At 42.8% G+C, this 24,887-nt stretch overlaps 1 protein-coding gene across 1 annotated transcript in view; it reads right to left on the reverse strand.

Annotated features, from left to right (window-relative positions):
- Positions 1-24,887, reverse strand: part of cntn4 (contactin 4) — a 284,000-nt gene that overhangs the window by 229,423 nt on the left and 29,690 nt on the right. Inside the window, exon 2 of the mRNA XM_053636675.1 lies at positions 16,888-17,024. Coding sequence (XP_053492650.1) covers positions 16,888-16,942 — 55 coding nt within the window. The 5' untranslated portion in view covers positions 16,943-17,024. The remainder of the gene's footprint in view (positions 1-16,887; positions 17,025-24,887) is intronic.

Consider the following 24,887-nt stretch of genomic DNA (forward strand, 5'->3'; position numbering starts at 1 on the left):
ATCTCTTTACTTTTCTGTCCCTTTAAAAAAAAAGAGAAAATTATGAGTGAGACAGAATTCAGGGAGTGTGTTACGCCTTGCTCCCGTTTCATCACGGGGAGGATGGACACACTTTCTGTGTGAAGTGTCTATGGGTGGAGCACACCAGGGAAACCCTTGAGAGGTCTGACTGTGCGCACTGTGAACACCTTACAATTAGTTACTCATGACTCACTCTCTTCACGGCCAAAGGGAGTTGGGTTTCAGAGCCTCGCGGATCTTGTATGGTCCTGGGGATCTCGTATCGATCAGGAAGAGAAGCCAGAGACAAGCGCTGCTATATCTTTTGCTCTGTCTTCCGGCGCTATGCCAGATTTTGAGCTCGCATCGCATGGAGGAGGTGCTTACAAGCTACCTCTCTCCATTGATGGCAAGTAATTTAGGGGGGCCAGCTTTGGCATTCAAGCCATGTAAGGCCTCATCGGAGTTGGTGGGCAAGGCCTATGTGGTAGTCTGTGTTTCTTGTGGGTCACTGCATACAGTGGCAATGTTGCAGGCCTACCAAGCAGACCTGCTGAGTGAGCTTGACATATGGCGGCATTCAACGAGTTCCTTCCCCGTAGACCATCTTGGCGAACTCTCACTAGAACTTGTGGGAGCAGAGCAATCGGGGAAAAGCATATAGATGGCCACGTGTGTGCCATGGCGTCCAGCCCTAATGATGCAGGAGGAGTGAGGGCAAATCACAGTGGGCAGTGTGTTGACTCCTCTGAGGTGAACACATCCACTCCCACTTAGCCAAACCTCTGCCATATGGACTCCACCACTTGTGGATGGAGCCACCAATCCCTGGGCCTCAGCCCCTGCCTCAACAGGACGTCTGCCCCCACATTCCGGTTGCCCAGAGTGTACATTGCACTCACTGACAAAACTTTCCCTCTGCCCAGAGAAGAATTAGTTGTGCCTGCCTGAACAGGGGCGCGAACATAATCCTCCCTGGTGGTTGATATATGAGACCATGCTGTGTTGTCTGTAAACACATGATGACCTCTCAATTGAGGAAGAAAGAATTTCAGTGCTAGAAATATGGCCCGCATTTCTAGGCAATTTATATGCCGCTCCAGATGAGGGCCGCTACAGAGACCGTGAGCTGGACAGCTGTCCAAGACTGTGCCCCAGCCCATGAGGGCGGTGTCTGTCAATACCGTCTAAATACCGAGATCTAAAAATACTCCTATTTTTTGCAGACCAGAAAATAACAGCTGTAAAAACCTCCCTCCCTCAGGGAACAGGGTACATGTTCTATGGCCCCTTTGTCCAAGAGGAATCTTACTTCCTGCGCTAATGTCGGGCTCTGTTCTTTGCTGACTAATGTGGTGAGCACACCTCTGAACCGTGGGGGGTCAAGCTCTGAACTTCACCTGGTAACCCTTTTCTATGGTAGACAGAACCCATGAAAACACATCTGGCAGTAGTTTCCATGCTGCCAGATGGTCTATTAGTGACGTTAACTTTTCGTTAACGTTAACTATTGGAGGGAAAGCATCAGATATTCATTGCCCTGTGACAGCTCGCTGACCAGAGAACACTGAAAACTTGGGACAGCCTTGGCTAGGGGAGGCCCTATAGTAGCACTGGGGGCTAACTGCCCTAACAACCTCATGTCCCCTGATACATCCCTCTGTGGCTCCTTGGGACCGCTCCTCTTTTTCTGCTTGGCCTTTATGACCATTCTCAGATCAGGCCTAGTAGCAGGCTGCGACTGTTGGTGCCCGGTTCCCCTGGGTGTCTGCAGGGGTTGGTGGGCCGCCGTACTTGCCTTCTGTGTCTCCCTTGCACTAGCGCTGGCCCAGGCTCCACTCATGGATGCCCGGGTGAACTCGACACAACAGGGAAGGAACTGGCTGAATGCCGCCGTATGTCGAGCTCACTCAGCAGGTCTGCTTGGTAGTCCTGCAACACTGTCACTGTCTGCAGTGACCCACAAGCAATACCCACTACTGCATAGGCCTTGCCCACCAATGCCACGGTGGCCTTACATGGCTTGGATGGCAAATCCCCCCTAAATTACCTGCCGTCGATGGAGAGAGGGAGCTCGCAAATGCCTCCTCCACCTTCAGCATAGCTAAATAGCCATGCCTTTCATTCCTCAGGATGGCCGAATAATCCAACATCGCGGGGTTATAAAAATTTGTGCTTAATTGCCACATTGTCCGAATACAGCTTATGCATGGTTTTGCCCCAGAAGCCTGATATTTTGTCATGCACTTCTGGAAAAAAGGGGAGTTTTCTGCAGTGTGAGGAATTTACTTTCACTGGTGAGAAAAAAGCTCATCCAGCCTTACTAATCACTTCAAGCAGCTCTTTACATGCTGCTCTCAGTTTTTAGCACACCCTTCTGGCTCCTCGTCATCAGAGAGGAATTATTTTTTATTTTCGTGTGGTTTTTTTTTTTTGGTTTTCCATAGCGGAAGGAGGAGTCGTGTCGTGAGCTCCAAAATCCAGTGGAGAGCCGGACCCAGAAGACCGAGCAAGAGAGAGCAGCGCTGATACGAGCCATATGAGATCGCCCGGACCTGAGACGGCTAGCTGATTTGGCAGCGGCCGCCCATATCTGCGAGGCTCTGACACCCAACTCGCTTTGGCTTCCGAGAAGAGAGCGAGTCATGAGCGGATCTGCCTAATGTAAGGCTTTACAATGCGCAGTCAGACCTCTCGAGGGCTGCTGTGGCGTGCTCCATCCCTAGACACTTCACACAGAAAATGTGCACTCCTCCGGGTGATGAAACGGGAGTAAGGTGTAACACAATTCCTGAACTCTCTCACTCATACTTTTCTCTCTCAATCATTCTTTTTTTCCTTCTCTTTTTTTAAAGGGATAGAAAAGTCCAGAGATTTTGAGAAAAGATAGAGAGGAAATGAAGCGTCTTTTTGTTTTCATTACACAAACAACTGATGTGCAGTCTCGCTGAAGATAACAAGGCTGACGGCGTGGTTCACAGGTGTCATTTATATATCACATGACGCGCTTAATTGCCACGTCACCTGATCATGGCAGGCCTATAAATTAGATGATCTAATGATGAATGATTTTACACAAGCTTAAGATACCGGTCACAAGTGAGGGTGCTCCCCACAGCGTTCAGCTAATGCAATGTGAAGTTCCGTTTGAAAGGGTATGTAACTTCTATTCTAAGAAAACTTATCTGGAACACATTAAACAGTGCACACATCTGTCGCAGCATCTGACACGACAAGCCATGTTAATACACTTACGAGTTTGTTTGAAATGCTTAATATAAAACATTCTCATGTTTTGGACAACCTGGATCATGCACTTTTCCCACAGCAACTCACTCTGTGACCTTTGCTGTTTTTCAGATGTTTTATTCATAGAAATGCGTTTTTCACCATCGTGAAATGATGTCACTGACGGGGGTTATCCACAGTGATGTCACGGACCCGACTAATCCATAATGAAATTCGTTGTCGATTATTTTAATTATCGGTTATTAGCGATTAGTTGTTGCGGCCTTAGATTTCAGCTTTTATTTCCAGGTATTTACATCTACATGTGTTAAAAAACATAAGACATAGAGACTTTCATATCAAACCACCCAATTTTTGGGTAAGGAAAAGTATAGGAAGAGATATGTCTTGAAGTAAATTAAAGTAAATAATAATATTTGGTTGCATATCAGCCTGTGACTCAATGACATCACCAAATTGTTGGTTTCGTATTTTGTGATGCTTTTCCAGGCATTAAAAGCAGCCTCTTTTAGTTGTTTGATTGTTTCAGGGGTTTCTCCATTCAGTCTCTTCTTCAGAGGGTGAAATGCATGCTCAACTGGGTTAAGGTCTGTTGATTGACTTGGCTAGTCTAAAACCTTCTACTTTTCCCACTGATAAAGACCTTTGTTGAGTTACTGGCTTTTTGATTCTTACTGCTTATAAGTGTTTTGCATCTTGTGTTATGGCCTCTATATTTCTGCGCTTTAAGTCTTCTTCGAAAGGTGGCTTGTAATACCTTCACCTCTGCCTTGTGGAGGTTGCTGGTGATGTCACTGACTGTTGTTTTTGGGTTTGTCTTCACAGCTCTCACAATGTTTCTGTCATTAGCCGTTGTTGTTTTCTTTGGCCAAACCATTCATTGTCTGTTGCTCAGTACACCAGTGGTTTCTTTCTTTTTGAGGACATTCCAAATTGTTGTATTGGCTATGCCCAATGAACGGGCCTTGCTGCTCCAATAGTTTGGAACACTTAACTAACCGTACTGTTCAAATACTGGAAATTTGATAGTAAAATCTTGTATTGACATTTTATCATTGGTTTTAGATGGACTATGAATCAGACATGAAGTAGTTTTAGGTTTCTGTTCATTAACAGTGGGGGAAAAAAGGCTTCAAGTAAAAGTACCAAAGATCTATTAGCAAAAGATTAACTGATTTACATCAGTTAAATTCTTTAAAGATTTAAAAATAAACAAATGTTTGTTGGACAAACTTTTTATTTATTTATTTATTTATTTATTTATTTATTTATTTTAATAAACATCTTAATTAATTCGCAGGGAAATAAAATAGAATGTGCTGTAATGTTGTTTGAACATAAATAAGGTTTGTACACGGTGGTTATTTAATAATTTAAATTCCTACCCAACATGCTGGTGCTGGTGGTTTTAATACTAGATATTTGGTTTCTAAAAATGGCAAACTATAATTTAGAAAATTTTTATAAAACCACAATATTCAATTCTCAGGTCAAATCAATACTGATAACTGATACAACCAGCTTGAATTTTATTAATGTAACAGTAATTACTCTTAATGCTAATCTTAGTTATAATGATTGGTATAATTATAGGTATTATTTCTTGTTATAGTTTTTATGAAAAGGTAGTGTGAAAAAAAAAAGAAAAGTTATTCTAATTGTCAATGGAAAATGTCAAGGAAAGGTTCACATGGATAACAATAAAGTGGCTAAAATTGAAACCTAATTCATGGGAATTATTTGAATAATATTGTTATGTATATACTAATCTATAAATAATATAATACTATGCAAATGTTACAACCCGCTATCTTTGGGATGGGAAGTTTTTGTGTGCTGTGCCATATTTTGTGTGCAGGTCCAAACTCCCTCCCAGAGTTTCCAGCCTGCCCTAGCCTGCCTTGCTCCCGCCTCCAGGATGACATCACTAAATGGTGACCATATTTAAAGAGGAAGAAGGCGTGAGAATGGTGTGGGATGTTGGTGCCTAGAGATTGTGTTTGGTTGGGCTGCTTTGTTATAGTCTGACTGCTGTTCTGATTTTTGTCTTTGAGTTTGGTTGTCCCTCTACCTGTTTATGTGCATTATATCCACCATTGTATATATGTTCACTTGGTTCACTGGCAGTACAGGTGTGGCTGCCATTTCTTTTGGGAGAAGGTCCTTTTGTCTCTGTTTTTGGCTTAGGTAGTTAGGGAAGTATGCTTGTATTTTCTTTTTCTTTTAGGTATGCTAGCTACCTAAGAATAGAATTCTTTTGTTTATTATTTTGGCCTTGGTCCACCCTGAAGTTATGACTGGTTTGGCTCCTTGTACAGTTAGATGTATATAATTCTGTGTTTTACAATATACCACTACTTCTTTGAACAACCCTGTTTGTGTTGTTATTCCTGGCTCCCTCATAAAGGTCAATCCAATTGAATCCCGAGCTGGTTACTCTGTGCGGCCTAACCTAGACTGGGTTGTAACGCAAATGTCTCGCGTACCCTTTTTTGAATACAGAATTTATCTTAGATGTTTATTTGATGTCTTCTGCATTATTTCATCAGTTAAAAAAAAAACAAAAAAAAAAACTTGCAAGCAATTTTGTTTAGGAAATCCAAGTTAATTACAATCACATTAGTCCAAATTGCTACAACATTATTGCATGGCTTGTCTTCTGATGGAACTGAGCAAACAATTTTATCATATTGCCATAGTGGGTGTCATATCACAGCAAACCAGTGACTACATTTCCCATCCTGCACTGTGGCCTACAAACATGGCTGCTATGGACTGCAATTCCCAGAACACTCACATTCATTCTAATCATGCACACCTGCATCAAATTCACAGCACTCACAACCACAGTATAAGGAGACTGTTTGAACACAATGACTTTGCGAAGTATTGAGTGTTATCCCCGTACCAAGTGTTTGTACCCTGGTCCTCGTTTTGTTGCATGTTCATTGATCTTGCTTCTTGTTTCTCATTCTCGATTCTTGCCTTGCCCAGTTTATGCCTGTTTGCCAATCGCCTGACACATTGCCAGTTTCTTGACCTCGCTATTGTCTCATGTTTTGGATTTGTCTGCTTGTCTCGCTCTAAATAAACTCTTATCTGCATTTGCATCCGTCCTAACCTCCATTACGTGGATTTCGTGACAGTGGGAATTAAACAAATCAAGTAATTTAATTATACAATTGATCTCTAGCTTTCAGTTGTATTGTACATGTTAGAAAATAAATTAGTTATTTCAATATTTCAAAGTCTATTCTGTGTGCCTGGGATCTCATATAAACTCTTCATCATTGAAGATTCCATCACACTTCGCAAACTGCAACAGCCAATGATTATGTGATGTATTTCACAGGGACTGAATAACCTTTATTTACACAAAGTGAGTGCATCTCTTCCACCCTCCTTTACTCACTCTCTGTCACTCTCTTTCATTCTCTTAGCGTATGTGTGCATTTGCAGATACAAGGCTTTAAAAACTAGCTCAGTGGATGAAATCTACCTAATTTGAAGAAAATAGAAATTCTAGATTCCTACACTCTCTAAGGGTGATCTAAGATGTGAGGAATGAAAATATCTGCTTTGTGCAATCGTGTCTATGGAGAAAAAAGCACAAGTAATGTAAACACAAAAGAATGGCACAAGCTCAATAGATTGATGTGAGTTGGTGATGTAAGTGTGCCAAAAGGTTAGGACCAAGTAAACCTTGTGTGATTGAAATCACCAGTAAACATGTGAGTAGGAAAATGTTCTGGTCTTTCCTGAATAGTCTAAACATGACAGGAATACAACTATTTGGGCAGATTTGGGCTCTTCGTACAGTCTTGTGGATATAAATGAACCAAAAATGTGAAGCCAATTGTGCTTTCGATCACCCTTGAAGGTTAGATCAAATGCTGGTCTTTTCTGGAATAATTCTCCTCAATACACCAGTTGCTCTACTAAACATCAGAAGAATCAAATTGTTTCATGGTACTGTATATGTAACCCTTATCTGAGCATTTTCTCATTAAATTGAGCAATATGATCTACTGTATGACAGGTCTTAAGGTTCTGAGGGAAAAGAGGTTTGCCCTGCTTCTGCTCTGCAGGAGCTACTGAATGTAGTATATGGAGCAAGGAGATATGTAGAAAGCTTGGTGAAAAGAACATCAGAAAGGGATATCTTCAAACGATCAGGACAACAGGTTCTGGACAACTACAAGGTGGTCCTGACTAAATGTGATTCTTGTAAGAGAATATTGACACTGCAAATTACTTACACGTTCCCTCTCTAGCAAAGCCTCTGGCTTTATTCAGAGCTTCACAATCAGCCCCCAAATAGTATGACATTTGATATTGCTGTGTTTGGTAAGTGTAATACTGTTTGAGTGCACAGCTGTGTCTGACATGAGACAATCTATTCATGTCAGGCCCTCAAAAAGGATTGGAAGGGATTATGATTTTAGTCGGGTCAAGAATGGTACAAAAAATATCCTCTGTCAGGATTTTCCACTCAGTGTTCTCCCACATAGTTGGAAAGCAATAAGTGCCCAAGGCAAATTCTATAGGCGTTCCTGCAAGAGACAGAGAGAGAGAGAGAGAGAGAGAGAGAGAGAGACACACAAGTCCAAAGCAGCTCTCCAATCAGCATGAAAGAGATGTTTTACAGCCAGAGGCCCTAAGTAACTGTAACAAACCTTTTTAAATAAATCAGCTAACAAAACGGATAGACAGAGGCCAAAACCTGAATTTCTAAGCACTCCACAATGGCTATGTAGCAATGCAACCCTTGAAAATAGCTAAAAACAAGAAGAGCTTAGGGCAGGTTTGACGCTGCCTTATAGAAATTGGAACAAATGCTAATAAAATGCTTTCTGGCACTAGTGTTTATTTGATGAGTTCAATTTGTTTCAGGGATAACAAGGATTTGCGTGAAACCAAACACGGGAATTGATTTGCATAGAATTGTAATGCCACAGTGATACCCTTTGCTTTTGCTTGCACTCTACTACTATTTTCTCCTTCTTTCTCGCTGTCTACCTCTAGATCTCTCAGTCACTAATCCTGGTACAGCCAGCAACCCAACCCTAGTAGCTTTGCACCTTTAATAACTAAATCAATCACTAGCTTGTGAGAATGCCAGGACTCTCACCACATGGCAAGCTATTTCAGGCACTGCCTGACAAAGCCATACCACCTCAAATTAGTTTATACCTGATAGACACAAGATTTATCTTCTACTGCCCGATCTCTTCCCCTCTTTAAATCAGTGGGCTTCAGTTTCTATGAACTTCCACGTAATTGAATGTGCGGCACAGATGGTCAAAAATCAACTCACTCTAACATGAACGCTGACTTTCCCCTATCATAATAAATCTGAGTGTACATTGTTTTTAGCTTGTATATACGGACAGAATAAGAAATATACCCCCAATACACATTTACTATACTGCAACTCATCTCATCATTTCTGCACATATTTTTGACTGTGTTGTGTTTTTTTTTTTGGTTTGCTTCTTAGTAATCCAAACACATGGGAATGAAATCTGTATATTTAAATTAAAAAAATATTTAAAGTGTCACACTATTTATTTAGCAGATACACGCACACACACACACACACACACACACACAGACACACACACACACACACAACACAATATCAATTTACATGTCTGTCACTGATTCATTTTGATAACAAACAGGGTAAAATATATGCTATGAAATGTGATAAATAAACAATAGCTGCTTCTTTCATAAAGAAAGACAGGAGTTATGAGAAAATTGTCTATCGAAATTGCAGTTCACAAAATCCCACTGGGCTTCTTGCTTTTACAAACCATAAATAACATGGTCACCAAATGATTTATTTTGAAAGTCTGTCTTTTCTTCACCACGGACCATTGAACAAAGACCAAAAAGGGAGAGAGAAATGGAGAATAAAGGAGTTCTGTGCTCGAATATGTGGCCTCAAAGATATTATGTATCCGAATCTGCAAATTAATCAGAAATGATGTTCACTGATGGGCCATTTGACATTCTCAGCACCACAAATGGAAAAGCCCATAAATGTCTAATCAAGCACTTTCTCTACATCTGTAAGGTTTAAGAACGATAACAGCCCTGAGGATGAAAGATATGTGGCTCAAATATGGGACTGATTACATATGTAGTTAGCAACTAGTGCTTTATGTATGATGAAGTTTTAAAAAGCCTTGAGGTGTGCTCTTGGGAGTTTTAAAGAAATGGTTATGTGTAAGAGGAAGTGTGTTGAATTTCATATAAATGCAGCAAAAAAGAAATAAATAAAGCTCCAGAGATGCCAAGCTCACCTCACTCGTGCCTGACCTGTTCTCAAGCTATTTGACAATTCAATCTCTCTTTGAAGGAGCATGTGTTTCTTCTCTCTGTGAAATGCTAAGCTAAGCTGAGACATTTCATCTGTATAGATTAGGGATGTGATGTGAGAAAATTTTCCCACAGGTTAAACAACGTGTGACAACACCGGTAATACCAGTATCACCCGTTGTTTCTTTTCCCCTTGCTGTTAATTGCTTATGAATGCCTGTGCGGCCATGTGCATTTTACTTTCTCTTTCAAATTAGCGGAAATTCTGGGGCAGCAATTGCTTGAATGGTGAGTTCATTATTATTGTTAATGAAAAACACAACAATAACAAAACAGTAAAATGACAAACTCACTTACATTACACATAGAACTTTTGAGACCAAATCTTGGCCATCGTCATGTCAGTCAGCTCACCTCACTCTCGTGTAGTGATAAATGAAATCTGATTTGTACTGCGAATCTGACTCATTCAGGTCATGCTGAGTTGAGCAGACGCTTTCCGTTTTTAATTGTAGCATCCGTTCTATAGCTGAACTAAGTGATTTTTATTACTATAAAAAAGCAAAACGACAGTGGGGGCGGTGCAGTGGTGGGCAAGTGATGTAATCGGTGTGCGGCTGAACACCGTGTAACAACGAGAACACCGACTATCCCAGCAAGCCTAGTATAGATGAACCACCTAGTTGTTTACAAAAACAAACAAAAAACTGGGCAACCGCCCTGCTAGGAAACAAGAATAAAAGAATAAGCAGCCCAGGAATTAACATGCAGAGTGCATTCTGTGGAAGGTAGTTTGGCGAGTGTGTGTGTGTCTGGCACCCGGGTAATTGCATGCATGCAGGCCAGACATAAGGACATATGTGTGTGTGCATGTGTTTATATAGTAAGCCCCGTCATGATGTTCCAAGGTAACTAAATAAGACGTCTTGTGGGTACAAAATTCACTGCAGCCTCCTTTTGGCATTCTGAGCAGCATCTCTCCATGCCCACTCATTTCGACAGCCAGACTACCACCTCTGCTGTTTCACCAGGTAGTGACCTTTCCTGTCACTCCCATGATGTTTAGAGGAAGTACATGACTAAAGCAACTAGAAGCCTACTACCGACTAAAATTGCAGAACCTGAGATCACTCAATGAAAAGGACCTATGGACTATCATATTATCTATTTTAACACTATCTTTAGCTTGGAAATTGTTTTTTTGTTGTTGTTTTTTTTTTTTTTACATATTTGGACACACAAACATTTGATCCTCTTTGAAACCGTGCCAATTAATAAAGTTGATACCCTCTATCAAATGACATATGAAATTGACATTTTGTAGTAATTTTTACGATTTAAATGAACAAAAAAACAGATCAATCACATGGAAAAAGTAAGTACACCACTACATTTATCACAACTTCAAATCCATAAAATTAGAATCAGGTGTTCAAGATTGGGTGCCAGTGATTAGAACCTGCTTAGAGAGTGCAGGTGGAACCTGTTTTATTTATAAAACTCTCATATCGTTCTCATATCTAGTGTCTGGTGTTCCCTTTACTATTGAGGTATGTGGCGTCATCATGCCAAGAGTTCTATAGGCCTTCAGAAAAAAGGTGCATGCTTCTACAATCAGAAAGAGATTGCACAAATTTGACCTGCATGGGAGGTGTGCAAGGAAAAAGCCTTTACAAGACTACATGAGCATATAGGCAAAGAAAAGGCCTTTTGGAATAATGTGCTCTGGACAGACAAATCAAAGATAGAGTTGGTTGGCCACAGTAACACCAGACATGCCTGACACAGACTAAAAACAGCTTTTCAGGAGAAGTACCTCATACCAACTGTGAAGCATGGTGCTGGAAATGTTATGGTTTGGGATTGCTTTACTGCCTCAGTGACTGGACAGCTTGTATTCATTGATTCAACTATGAATTCTGCATCACATCAAAGAGTGCTTGAAGATAATGTAAGGCCATCTGTCCAAAAGTTGAAGTGGAATCAAAAGTGGACCTTTCAATAGGATAATGATCCTAAGCACACTAGCAAATGCACCAAGGAATGACTCAAAAAGAAGAAATGGAGGATTATGGAATGGCCTAGTCATAGCCTTGATTTGAATCCCATTGAAATGTTCTGGGGGGATTTGAAACAGGCAGTACATGCAAGAAAACATCTGGGTTACGCATGTAACCCTGTTCCCTTTCAAAGGGAACTTCGACGTTGTGCTTAGCATAACAGTATGGGAGTGCCCTTGCACATGTGACCGGTATCTGAAGCTTGTGTAAAATCATGCCTCTACTTATAGGCCTGCCATGATCAGGTGATGTGCCAATTAAGCACGCCGCATGATATATATGGCACCTGTGAACACGCCGCCAGCCTCTATTATCTGAAGCGAAGACGCAATTCACAGGCCTGCCCTGGTATGACAAAGCTACGCAACGTCTTGTTCTCTTCTCAGGGTTACATGCATAACCCAGACGTTCCCTTTCAAAGGGAACTTTGATGTTGCGCTTAGCATGACAGTATGGGAACGAGAATACCCACTCCATCATACCGAGGGTACAGACTGTTCAAAAAGACCCAAGCCGTAGGGTCACTGCAAGACACTCAAGCCCGGGGTGGAATGAATATCCAGGCTGTAATAACGAATGAATGTGTGTGGCGTAGACCATCCTGCGGCAGCACACACATCCTGCAAGGATACCCCTTTGGACAAAGCCTTCGAGGAGGCGACCGCCCTAGTGGAATGAGCCCTTAAGCCCAGAGGCGTGGCGAGACTGCGCGCCTCGTAAGCCATAGAGATTACTTCAACTATCCAATTAGAGATGCGCTGTTCGACACAGCATCACCTCTACTGTCGCCACCAAAGCAGACCAGCAGCTGCTCCAATTTACGCCACTGGCCAGAGCGGTGGACGTAAGTACAGAGAGCCCTGACTGGACACAGCAGGTGCATCCTCTCATGTTCCGGTGTGAGGAACGGAGGAGGGCAGAAAGCCTGCAACACCACAGGGTGGGCAGCCGATGTAGGCACCTTAGGAATATAATCCGGCCTAGGATACAGGAAGGCCTTGGCTAATCCAGGGGCAAAGTCAAGGCAGGAAGGGGCAACAGAGAGAGCTTGTAGATCTCCCACTCGCTTGAGAGATGTCAGGACCAGCAGAAGAGCTACCTTTAGAGTCAGAAGCTTCTCAGAGGCTGACTCTAAGGGCTCAAATGGGGCCCCTGACAGACCTTCCAAGACCACAGAAAGGTCCCAAGAAGATATGCGCAGCCTGCAGATGGGCCTCAGCCACCTGACACCATGCAAGAACCTCGAAGTTAGAGGATGTTGCCCCACAGAGGCTCCATCAACAGGGGCGTGGTTGGCCGAAATGGTGGCCACGTAAACCCTGATTGTAGAAGGAGCCCACCCCGCTGAGAAACGTCCTTGTAAGAACTCCAGGACTGTAGCTATTACACAGTTCACTGGGTCTAGCTGGCGTTCCTCATACCACAAGACAAAAAGCCGCCACTTGAGCGCATACAATTTCCTTGTGGATGGTGCTCTAGCATTTAACATGGTCTCTACTGTTAGACGCACAGTTTCCATAGTTCTGGCCAAGGGTGATAAATCAGCCCTCCGGCTTGAGAGAGTAGATCCCTGTGAATGGGAATCTCCCAATGAGTACCATGGAGCAGGTAAATTATCTCCGAGAACCATATTCGAGCCGGCCAATAAGGTGCTACTAGCAGCAGACGTAGACGGTCTTGGCGAACTCTCGCTAGAACTTGTGGGAGCAGAGCGATCGGGGGGAAAGCATATAGACTTGACCTTGGCCACGTGTGCACCATGGCGTCCAGCCCCAATGGTACAGGAGGAGTGGGGCGAACCACAGCGGGCAGGTTGTTGTCTCCTCGGAGGCAAACACATCCACTTCCGCTTGTCCGAACCTCCGCCATATGGACTCCACCACTTGTGGATGGAGCCTCCAACCCCCGGGCCTCTGCCCCTGACTTGACAGGATGTCTGCCCCTACATTCCGGCTGCCCGGAATGTACATGGCACTCACTGACATGAACTTTCCCTCTGCCCAGAGAAGGATTAGTTGTGCCTGCCTGAACAGGGGGCGTGAACGTAACCCTCCCTGGTGGTTGATATATGAGACCACCGTTGTGTTGTCTGACACAAAAAGCACATGGTGACCTCTCAAATGAGGAAGAAAGAATTTCAGTGCTAGGAATACGGCCCGCATCTCTAGGCGATTTATATGCCACTCCAGATGAGGGCCGCTCCAAAGACCGTGAGCTGGACAGCCATCTAAGACTGCACTCCAGCCCATAAGGGACGCGTCTGTCACTACCGTCTTGCGATAAGGAGATGACCCTAAAGTGTGACCCAAGGCTAGAAACTTCGGACACCTCCAAATACTCAGAGCACATAGGCATCGCTGCGTGACACTGATTACTCTCAAAGGTTTCATCCTTGGATGAAACCCCCGACTTTTCAGCCACCACTGAAACGGTCTCATGTGCAATAGGCCCAACGGTATGATGTTGGCTGCTGCTGCCATAAGGCCCGACAGTCTCTCGTAGAGACTGGAGAGGATGCCCAGACCTAGCTTTATCTTGCTCAAATTTGAAAGGACTGAAGGACGCGTGTTGGGGATAGAAACGCCTTCATTGCCGCATACTCCCATCTTTTTTGCGGACCAGGAAATAACGGCTGTAAAAACCTCCCTCCCTTAGGGAATGGGGTACATGTTCTATGGCCCCTTTGTCCAAAAGGGAACTTACTTCCTGCGCTAACATTGGGCTCTGCTCTGTGCTGACAACTGTGGTGAGCACACCTCTGAACCAGGGGGGTCAAGCTCTGAACTGGACCCGGTAACTCATTTCTATGGTAGACCGAACCCATGGAGACACATTTGGCAGTAGTTTCCATGCTGCCAAATGGTCTTTCAGTGATGTTAGCTTTTCCACATTCCATTGGACAGAATGCATCAGATTTCTGTTGCCCTGTGACAGCTCGCTGACCAGAGAAAGCTGAAAACGTGGCATGGCCTTGGCCAGGGTAGGCCCTACAGTCGCACTGGGGGCAATCTGCCCTAACAACCTCATGTCCCCTGATACATCCCTCCGTGGCCCATCAGGACCGTTCCTTCCTTGCCTGCTTTGCCTTTATGATCATTCTTAGATCAGGCCTGTTAGCAGGCTGTGGCTGTGGCCACCCGGTCCCCCTGGCTCTCTGCGGGTCTATATTCAACTTTTTAACTGCCCTAGTAATCACCTCAAGCAGCTCTTTATAAGCTTGAGAGCTGCTGTTGGTTTTTGGTGCAATGGCACCTCTACCGACTCCTCGGTGTCAGCGAGGGTGTTTTGGCTTTCCATAGGAGAAGGAGGAGTCGCGACCCGAGCTCCAAAGTCAGGCGGAGAGCCGGACCCAGAAGACAGAGCAAGAGATAGAGCAGCGCTTGTCTCCGGCTCCTCTTTCAAATCCATATGAGAACCCCACGAGCGTAGCCAGCTGGCTGCCTCAGCAGCGGCCGGCCAAGGTCCGCGAGGCTCTGAAACCCAACTCCCTTCGGACGAGAAGAGAGTGAGCCGAGAGCAGAGCTGCCTAATTGTGAAATGTTCAGAATGCTGAGAGACAGACCCCTCAAGGGTTGCTGTCGCATGCTCCATGCCCAAACACTTCACACAGAAAGCGTGTCCGTCTCCTCCCGTGATGAAATGGGAGCAATGCATAACACACTTCGTGAATCCTTTCTCTCTCATTGTTTCTTTCTTTTTTCTTTTCTTTTTAAAAAGGGATAGAAAAGTTTAGAGATTTTGAGAAAATAAGAGTCGAAATGAAGCGTCTTTGTCACACAAACAACAGACATGCAGTCTCGCTGAAGATAATAAGGCTAGCAGCATGTTCACAGGTGCCATATATATATCATGCGACGCGCTTAATTGCCACGTCACCTGATCATGGCAGGCCTATAAGTAGAGGCATGATTTTACACAAGCTTCAGATACCAGTCACGTGCGCAAGGGCGCTCCCATACTGTTATGCTAAACGCAACGTCGAAGTTCCCTTTGAAAGGGAACCCTCAAACTTCTTGCAACTTGAAGAATATTGCATGGAAGAGTGGTTAAAAATCCAGCAAGCCTGGTGGACAATTATGCAAAATGCTTACAAGACATTATTTCTGCTAAAGGGGGCAATACTAGCTTCTGAGTCCAAGGGTGTACTTACTTTTTCCACAAAAGAATATCACATCTATTGATATTTCTGTTGAATAAATTATTGAAAAAGCTAATTTTCCTGGTTTTGTTATATCAACTTTATTAATAGGCACTGTTTCAAAGATGATCAAATATTTGCTTGTCCATATATGTCAAAAAAGCCAACAATTTCCATGAGGTGTACTTATTTGTCACATGACTGTATTAAAAATGCTTAGAAAAATCTGCTTTGAACTTTTAAGCTTATATTTAGGCCATATAAATGTAAAAGTCTGGGTTTTTATAACATACATAAGAGTCCTTTACTTAGCTTACATTGAAGAAAAAAATCACATCTCGGCAAGTAATAATATCTTAAATATAGGCAAATTCAACAAATATTTCTCTTTATTAGATAGTTTTTTAAACAAATGTAAGATTATTAAACCTATTTATAGATATTTTACTCATGTCAAGCTTGAAATTGTCTTATTCTATTGGCAGATAATTTTGCTTCTTTAAACTGTTTATTTCTATAAAGAGGCAAAATGATCTGCAATGATCTATAATTTCAAGCTTGAAATTAGTAGTAAATAGGCATAGTGGTCTTATATTTGTTATATAGTAATCTCATAATGAGAAATATTAGATATATTTTCCTTTACATGTTTATGTGATAAGATTTTTTTGCAGTTTAGTTTAAAAAAAATCACTAATCTCAGAGAGATACAGTATATAATATTAGAGTAGAAAAAAAAGACAATTATTAATCCACCTGGTCTCAGCTCTAAATACATTCAAATGAATAAATTGTTTTAATCTTAATTTCCTGTTTAATGTCCTCATTTACATTCAAAACAATATTCTCACTAGCAGCTGACCCTTTATCTCTGTCCTGTCCTCTCAGATCCTGTTATTTTAGCCTATTAATTAAATCCCTCAAACGCATTATTTGTATCTTATTATAAAAATGTGATGAATGTTCGCCAATTGGGAGTGTTTGAAAGTGTTAATTCCGGTTTCAGCTCTGACTCTTTGTACAGTAAACCTGTCCTAAATACATATGAATAAGGTGACTTCACAAAGAGTAGCTGGTATGCATTAAAAAAAATTCTTAATAAGATCCTATTACCTGCGAGATACCCCATGAATGACTGCAGCACCAGTAGTTTCCATAGCAACTTCATCTTCAGGTTTCGTGGGTTAAAGATGACTTACATCCGATCGCGTACGTATGGAATTCCAGCTGAAGCTTCTTTGTGCTTCACTCTGGCCAAAACAAAAAGGAAATGGAAATTTTAATGTGTTCTGAAGAATGGATTTTTTGAAGTGAGAAAAGTTGAATATGCAGTGTGCCTAATTTTAATCACACAACAACTTTCATTTATTGAATATGACAGCACCACATTGACCAACATAGACTTACAATTTCACTGGGTTTGAGATGAATAAAGTTGTATGCAAAACTAACACTGAACATGCCTTTCTCCCTGACTTTAACCATTCAAGATTTTTCATATCACTGTGGCTTAGTGGTTAGCACCCTGTGTGTGCAGTGTGTATGTTCTCCCCGTGCTTTGGGGGTTTCCTCTGGGTACTCTGGTTTGCTCCCCCAATCCAAAGGCATGTGTTGTAGACTAATTGGCATCTCTAAATTGTCTGTAGTCTGTGAGTGTGTGTGATTGGGCCCTGTGACAGGCTGACAGCCTGTCCAGGGTTCCCCAGCCTTGTGCCCTGAGTACCCTCGAACAGGCTCCAGGCTCCCCGAACCCTGTGTAGGATAAATTCTTCTAAATTCTTTATGGAAATGGTTAAAATATAAAAAAAAATCCGTCAATAGGACAAGAATATTTCAAGCTTCAAATTAGTAAAAAGGAATAGAAATAGGTTTAATAATCACATATTGGGTTTTTTTATATTAGGAAACTTTTAGTGTATTTTCACTTGTTAAGATGTCATTTTTTGCAGTGCAAGTTTATTTACAAATCTGAGCATGTGGTATATTAATATATTAATTATAGAAGTACATTCAATATGAGAAGACACACTGACAATGCCCCAGTTTTCCAGGTTAAATGTCAACGAGCATGATAATCAAACCTGTTTCCTTAATCAAAGCACTGTTGTTATTATTCAAAAGTACTCCCAACTGTACAAACACACCTGCCGTCATGATGCTCCCCAAGCATGCACTTGGGGTGTATGAATGTGTTTTCAAAAAATTATTGCTGTATTGCAAAAAACAAAAGGCTGAGGTCAACAATAAATCTATTGCCAAGTGAACAGTGCATAAGAGTTAAACAGCTGCCATAGAAATTCAAAGCCCAGTTTCATTAACCAAAGTCCTTCGTTTCAGCACTCCCCCATCTCCTGGGTGCTCAGGAGGGCTGGAAGATAGTCTGAAGATGTTTGTTGTGTGAGTGAAGAGGAGAGGAAGCAAACTGTTTTTCTCTGCAGAGGAGGTCCCAGTGGCATCACCACAGAAACAGTGGCAGGACTCAAAGCCTGACATTAGGTGTCAGAAGGAGAGAAATTATGCAAGAACCAGGGGCCTTTTCACATAGCGAAAGCATAGCACTGAATGGAAGTGTAAGAAATTCATTGTTATGTTATAAGGTCACAGCGTCTTATAACAGTGTCTTAAAAGTGCTTTGAGAATAGCCACTCTTTCATATTCACAATTTTTAAATCGTATCTTTTAAATTTGTTGTTTTAAAGAATGAGAAAGTGTTACAAAATGGTGAAATGTAGTTAGTTATTTTAATTTTCATTCATTTTTAGCATAGCCATTTTTTATTTTGTATTTTTCAGTATTTTTGTGTGAAAATTGACTCTGGGATTTATTCAGAGTCAACAACTTAAGTTCAAATATTACATCAATATTTACACAGTGATAGTTATCTGTATTCAGAGTCAGCTTTGCAGGTGCTTAGGTTGATTTTCTAGGTGGCCCACGCAGATTATTAAAATTACTTGTCTGTCACTCATATCTCCAAGGTTGGCAGATTTTCTTAAGTAGAGATGTCTGAGTGTAATTAGGGGTCAACAGAGTGAGGATCCATGTGCAGCTTTATTAAATGTCTTAGGCAGAGCAGAGATGTAGTAATAGAACAGGCACATGGTCAGGGCTGGCAGCGAAGGTTCGAAACAGCGTAAACAGCCCAGGGTCGAGACGTAGTAATAGAACAGGCACATGGTCAGGGCAGGCAGTGAAGGTTCAAAATAGCATAAACAGTCCAGGGTCATACACAGGTAAAAATAAACCACAAAGAATAACGCTCAGTAATGTCAGCAAGGCAAAACAAGACTTCGCAGTGAAGGAGAATTTGAGTGAATCTTAGATAGTCCATGGAGATGAGAAACAGGTCTGTGTGTGTGTGTGTGTGGGTGTGCGAGAGATTAGTTCCAGGTAATTTATAGAAATTGAGTCCGGAAGGAAGTCAGAACTCAGGTGATGGTGCCCTCTGGTGGTTGGCTTGTTCCTTCTGTCTTCTAAGAGATCGTTGGAGGGGAACGTGAACCTGGTTCCAGGTTGCTGTGCTTCTTTGGAGCCAGTTATTGACTGCTGGTAGTTCCCCTGACCAGTGTAATACGGTTGGTTGGAATGGGGCACACACTGGAATGGGGTTAGCCTGTAGAGGGCTTATAGAAGGAGTTCTGGGCATATTCGGCCCAGACTAGGTAGCGGCTCCAGTCTGTCTGATTCTGGTTGCAATAGGTTCTGAGAACGTGGGTGAGTTCTTGGTTCATGCGTTCCGTCTGGCCGTTAGAATGTGTGTGGTATCCGGAGATTAGGCTAACATTTATGTTAAGCTGCTGGCCGAACGCTGCCCATAGGCGAGAGGTGAACTGAGGTCCTCGGTCGGCGATAATGTCTTCTGGTAGGCCGTGGGATCAGAATACATAGTTGCATAGGTGCTCTGCCGTTTCAAAGGCGGTGGGCAGTTTGGGTAACGGGATGAGGTGCAGGCTTTGGAAAAGGAGTCTATGACAGTCAGTATTGCGGTGAGACCCTGGGAACAGGAAAGGTCTATGACGAAATCTATGGCTTTATGGGACCAAGGGCGCTACGGTATGGGCAGCAGGTGTAGTAACCCGGCCGGGAGTTGTTTAGATGATTTACTAATGTTGCAAGCAGAACAGTTCTGTACATACACGATGGTGTCTGCCTGCATGGTGGGCCACCAAAACCGTTTATGCAGTAATTGGAGAGTGGCAGTGATTCCGGGATGACCAGAGCTGATTGGGGAGTGGACCCATTGGGTGACCTTTTTGCGGAGTGTGAGTGGGACATAAGTACTGTTAGGAGGGCATTCAGGGGGTGGTGGGTCAGGAGTCTGAACATGGGTTATTTCTGTCATGAAGTCCTATTGTACAGGAGTGACGATTATCATGGGTGATATAATGGATTCCTCGGTCAGAGATTGCTTGGACTGTTCACGTTGGCGGGAGAGGGCATCGGCTTTGATATTCTTTGAGCTGGGACGGTAGGTGACTGTGAAGTGGAAGCAAGTAAAGAACAGGGCCCATCTAACCTGTCTAGGGTTGAGTCTCTAAGTGGCGTGTAGATACTCTAGGTTCCGATGGTCCGTGAGCACTAGAAATTGGTATTTTGATCCCTCCAGCCAGTGGTGCCACTCCTCGAATGCAGCCTTCATGGCTAATAATTCTCAGTTCCCGACGTCATAATTCTGTTCGGCAGCGCAGAGCTTGTGAGAGAAGTAGGTGCAGGGAAAGAGCTTAAGAGGAGTGCCATGATGCTGCGAGAGTATGGCTCTGATGCCAGTATTGGAAGTGTCCACTTCAACAATGAATGGCTTATCAGGGTCATGATGGTGGACGATGGATGCAGTGGTAAAGCGAGTTTTGAAGTCTCTGAAGGCCTGGATGGCTGCTGGGGACCAGGAAAGCCAGGACCCCCCTTTCTTCAGCATGGAGATCAGGGGCACGGCGACGGTACTGAAGCCTCTGGTAAAGCACCTTGGAAACATTGCAGTTCTTTTAATGTAGTGGGTTGCGGCCACTGCAGCACCGCCCTTACTTTACTGTCCTCCACCGTCACGTGCTCAGAATTGATGACATAGCCTAAAAATGATATTGCTGTTTGATGAAACTCTCATTTCTCAGCCTTGGCATAGAGTTGGTGAGATATGAGACGTTGCAGGACAGTTCAAACGTGTTGGACATGATCTTCAAGTGTGTTGGAGTAAATGAGGATATCATCGATGTATACGACCACAAACTGGTTTAGCATGTCATAGAAGGTAGCGTTAATGAAGGCTTGGAAAAATGAGGGACTATTGGCCAGTCTGGACAGCATGACGAAGTATTCATACTGCCCTGTGCTCATGGAGAATGCCGTCTTCCACTCATCTCCCTCATAAATCCGAATCAGGTTGTACGTGCTGCGAAGGTCAATCTTTGTGTAGAACCTGGCTTTTCATAGTTGTTCCAGGGCCTCTGGCACCAGAGGTAGGGGGTAACAATACTTGACTGTGACTTTGTTAAGCCCACAATAATCGACAGATGGGCGGAGCCCTCCATTTTTCTTGTTTGCAAAGAACCCAGATGATGCTGGTGAGGTAGAGGATCTGATGAAGCCTTTGGAGAGTTCCTCTTCAATGTACGACTCCACGTCTTGTGGAGGCGTGGCACCTGGAAGCAATTCTATGGCGAAATCACCGGGATGATGAGGAGGAAGTTGCAAGGCTTTCACCTTGCTGAAGGCTTCACTTAGGTCTGAGTACTCTGGAGGCAGGTTGGTAATTACAGGAGTCTCTACTTGCACCGTGGCAGCTTGGAGGATCCTCTGAGATATAGGCTTTAGGCAGGTGGAGATGCAGAACTTGTCCCACTGAGTAATCTCTCCCTCCTTCCAGGAAATCTGGGGGTTATGTCTCTGCAGCCAGGGCAAGCCTAGGATTAGTGGATGGTGAGGTGACTGGATAACATATAGGTCAATGGTATGGTAACATATAGGTCAATGTAGTGCTCCGACTTGCAGCAGGATGTCTTGGGTGGTATGATGAACATGGCCGACACCCAGGGGGTGTCTGTCTAATGCTGCCACTGCCAAAAGAGAGTTACAGACTCTTAGAGGTATGACCTGAGCCATGCCAAATCCCTCATTAATAAAGTTTCCCACCTCCCCAGAGTCAAGCATGGGTGTGGTATTTACCAATCTCCCAGAACATATTAACTGGTAATTCAAGACATGAAGCAGAGTGTAATAATGAACTAAATGCACTCACCGTGGTGACTCGCTCCTGAGGGCAACCTTAGGTGTCCCGCTCGACCACAATTCAGGCAGAGATGCTGTCTGAAGTGATGGTCTCTCTCCTCAGCGGAAAGGTGAGTGTATCCAATTTACATGGGCTCCTGTTCACTCATGTTGAAAGACGCAACTGAGCTGGATGCTTCCACATTGATTGGTCTTCGGGTACAAAGGAGGTTATTGATGCAAATGGCTAGCTCAATGAACTGATCTAGGGTCCTCTCCTCATCACAGCAAGCCAGTTCTAATTGGAGCTCCAGGCACTGTCCATTGCAAAAGAGCAATTTCAGAGTGTCCTCTATCCACCTGGTTTGAGCAGCAAGTGTGCGGAAAGTGAGCACATAATCCGCCACAGTCTCTCTCTCCACTGCCGGAGAGAAAGTAGCTGGTCACCGGCCTCTCTGCCTCCCTCAGGGTGTTCGAACACCTCGCGAAATCATTGAAGGAAGTCACTAAATGAGGAAAAGGTCTAATGACCATTATTCCACACCGTGATTGCCCAATACAAGGCTCTTCTGGTGAGCAATGAGCAGACAAAGGAGATATGGCTTTGTTCTCTGGGCTATAAGGCGGGTTGTTAATTCACAAATAGCATTGCAGTAAAAAGCCCTTACATTTGTCCAGTGATCCGTTGAACTTCTCCAGGAAAGCGAGGTGCGGTTTAGTGATTATGGTGTTAGCAGAAGTGGAGAGTGTTAGCAGGAGTGGGGCTGCTAGAACTGCCGGCTTGGCATGATTAAGTGGAGATGTTGCATAGCCTTTACCAGTTCCTCTGATAGCGATATCAGCTGCTCCAGTTGTTGTTGGTATACTACGAACACTTCCGCTTGAGCTGAGACCTTAGGCAGAGCAGAGATATAGTAATATAACAGGCACATGGTCGGGGCAGGCAGCGAAGGTTCGAAATAGCGTAAACAGTCCAGGGTCATGACATAGTAATAGAAGAGGCACACAGTCAGAGTAGGCAGCTAAGGTTCAAAACAGTGTAAACAGTCCAGGGTCATATACAGGCAAAAATAAACCACAATGAATAACGCTCAGTAATGTCAGCAAGGCAAAACAAGACCTCACAGTGCCCATGGAAATGAGAAACGTATGTGTGTGTGTGTGTGTGTGTGTGTGTGTGTGATTAGTTCCAGGTGTGGTGTTATGAGTCCAGGAGGCAGTCAGTACTCAGGTGACGGTGCTCTCCGTTGGTGAGCAGGAGGAACCACATAGGCCTGATTCATGACACTAAGATGGGGTTTCACAATAGCATCTAGACCACTGTCTTTAAACACAAGCACTTGCTTGGGATATATAAAATGCAGACTGAATAAGCAGATAACATTTTCTTTTTCTATCCTGTCAAATGTATTATTAAATAATGTAACATAAATGCTAGAGGCCAAAAAAAGAAAAATAGCAAGCATTCAAATAATAATCCAATAGGTGTTTAGTACATTGACAATTTAGTGTTGTCTGAATAGTCCTAGTCTTTAATCACAGCTAACTGTTGTTATCACTTTAAGTGTTATGTTGTGCATAAAAAAATTAGTCTTAAAGATAAGCAATATTTCTGATTAAGATGCTGTTTCCTCCACTGTCCTCAATGGGAAAAAATGGCTCTTTAAATGGATTACAAGATTTATGAATTAATAGTAATTAATCTAATTTATGTATTTAATGTTGACCTCAAATGACATTCCATAGTTTTTCTCAACGTATTTCTAATACACAAAACATAAATTTCAGCCCTGGAACATCTTGCTCAAGCCAATATTGGTGCAAGAAAAATATGCTTTAGTTCAAGCTTAGAATCATGTGTAACCTCAAAATCCACCCCATGTCCAAAACTCTCACGCAACTTCGTAATAGCGCTTAAGTCTTGAGTAACTGAGGTTCAAATAATTATGTATGCAATTTCAATATTAAATCCTGATAAAACTCTGAATACAACCCAATGTGAGGCAGTTGCAAATGACAAAGCAGAGGCAGTGAAAAGCTTAGTTATCATCAAGAATAAAATGTTTCCCATAATTTGATATAGTGACATAGTGTTCTAATGGTGATGGAAGTTCAATCGACAAATTATGCAACCACATGCTTGATGCTGTTTTATCATTTCATGTTTGATCTAAGAGGGAGTTCATTTTATTTTGAACTCTAGTGTTTCAAAATTGGTATAGACTTCAGTGCCTGTAGTTGACTATGCTGAAGAACTGACACAAAATTGTTTAATTAATTGTTGTATTGTTTAAAAAAAAAAAAAACTAATAATAAAAGAATTGTTAGAATTGAGGCTAAGGTCAAAGAACACCCACTGCCAAGTGACTAGAACAGCTAGTACACCATTTCAAAGCCTGGTCCCAATAACAAAAGTCTTTCATTTGAGCATACACTGTCTCAATATCCAGACCTAAATATGGATCTTTAAACAGGACACCAGTGATGCTGCACAGGTACTGGTTCCTCAGTTCAGTATAAGAGATTCCTCTTCATCCTTGCTGTCAGAGAAGGTGAATATGTGGGCCATTTGGTTCTAAGCTGCAATATAGAGAAAGATGGATGGGTGTAAATAGGGCTCAGTGCAGGGGCGTGTGAAGGATTTATGTAGATTGCTCTACAACCAGCAAACAATAAGGGAGAAAATATTAGAAGTTGCCTCAAGAAAAGCCAAACTCTGTTGTGTTTGGAGGAGTTCTGAGGTCCAAATGAAGTGTTTTGTTGCAGCACTGTAGGAGCTGTTAAGCTGCAATTAGCAGTGACTGACATTCATCTACTACTTTATAAAATAAATCTGACACAAACTTTATAGATTTTTGAAAAGTCATAATAACAGCTACAACCACTAAACCTGCCCTAGCATAAAACATTTA

The sequence above is a fragment of the Ictalurus furcatus genome, chromosome 11, assembly GCF_023375685.1.
Source record: "Ictalurus furcatus strain D&B chromosome 11, Billie_1.0, whole genome shotgun sequence".
Taxonomy (NCBI): Eukaryota; Metazoa; Chordata; class Actinopteri; order Siluriformes; family Ictaluridae; genus Ictalurus; species Ictalurus furcatus.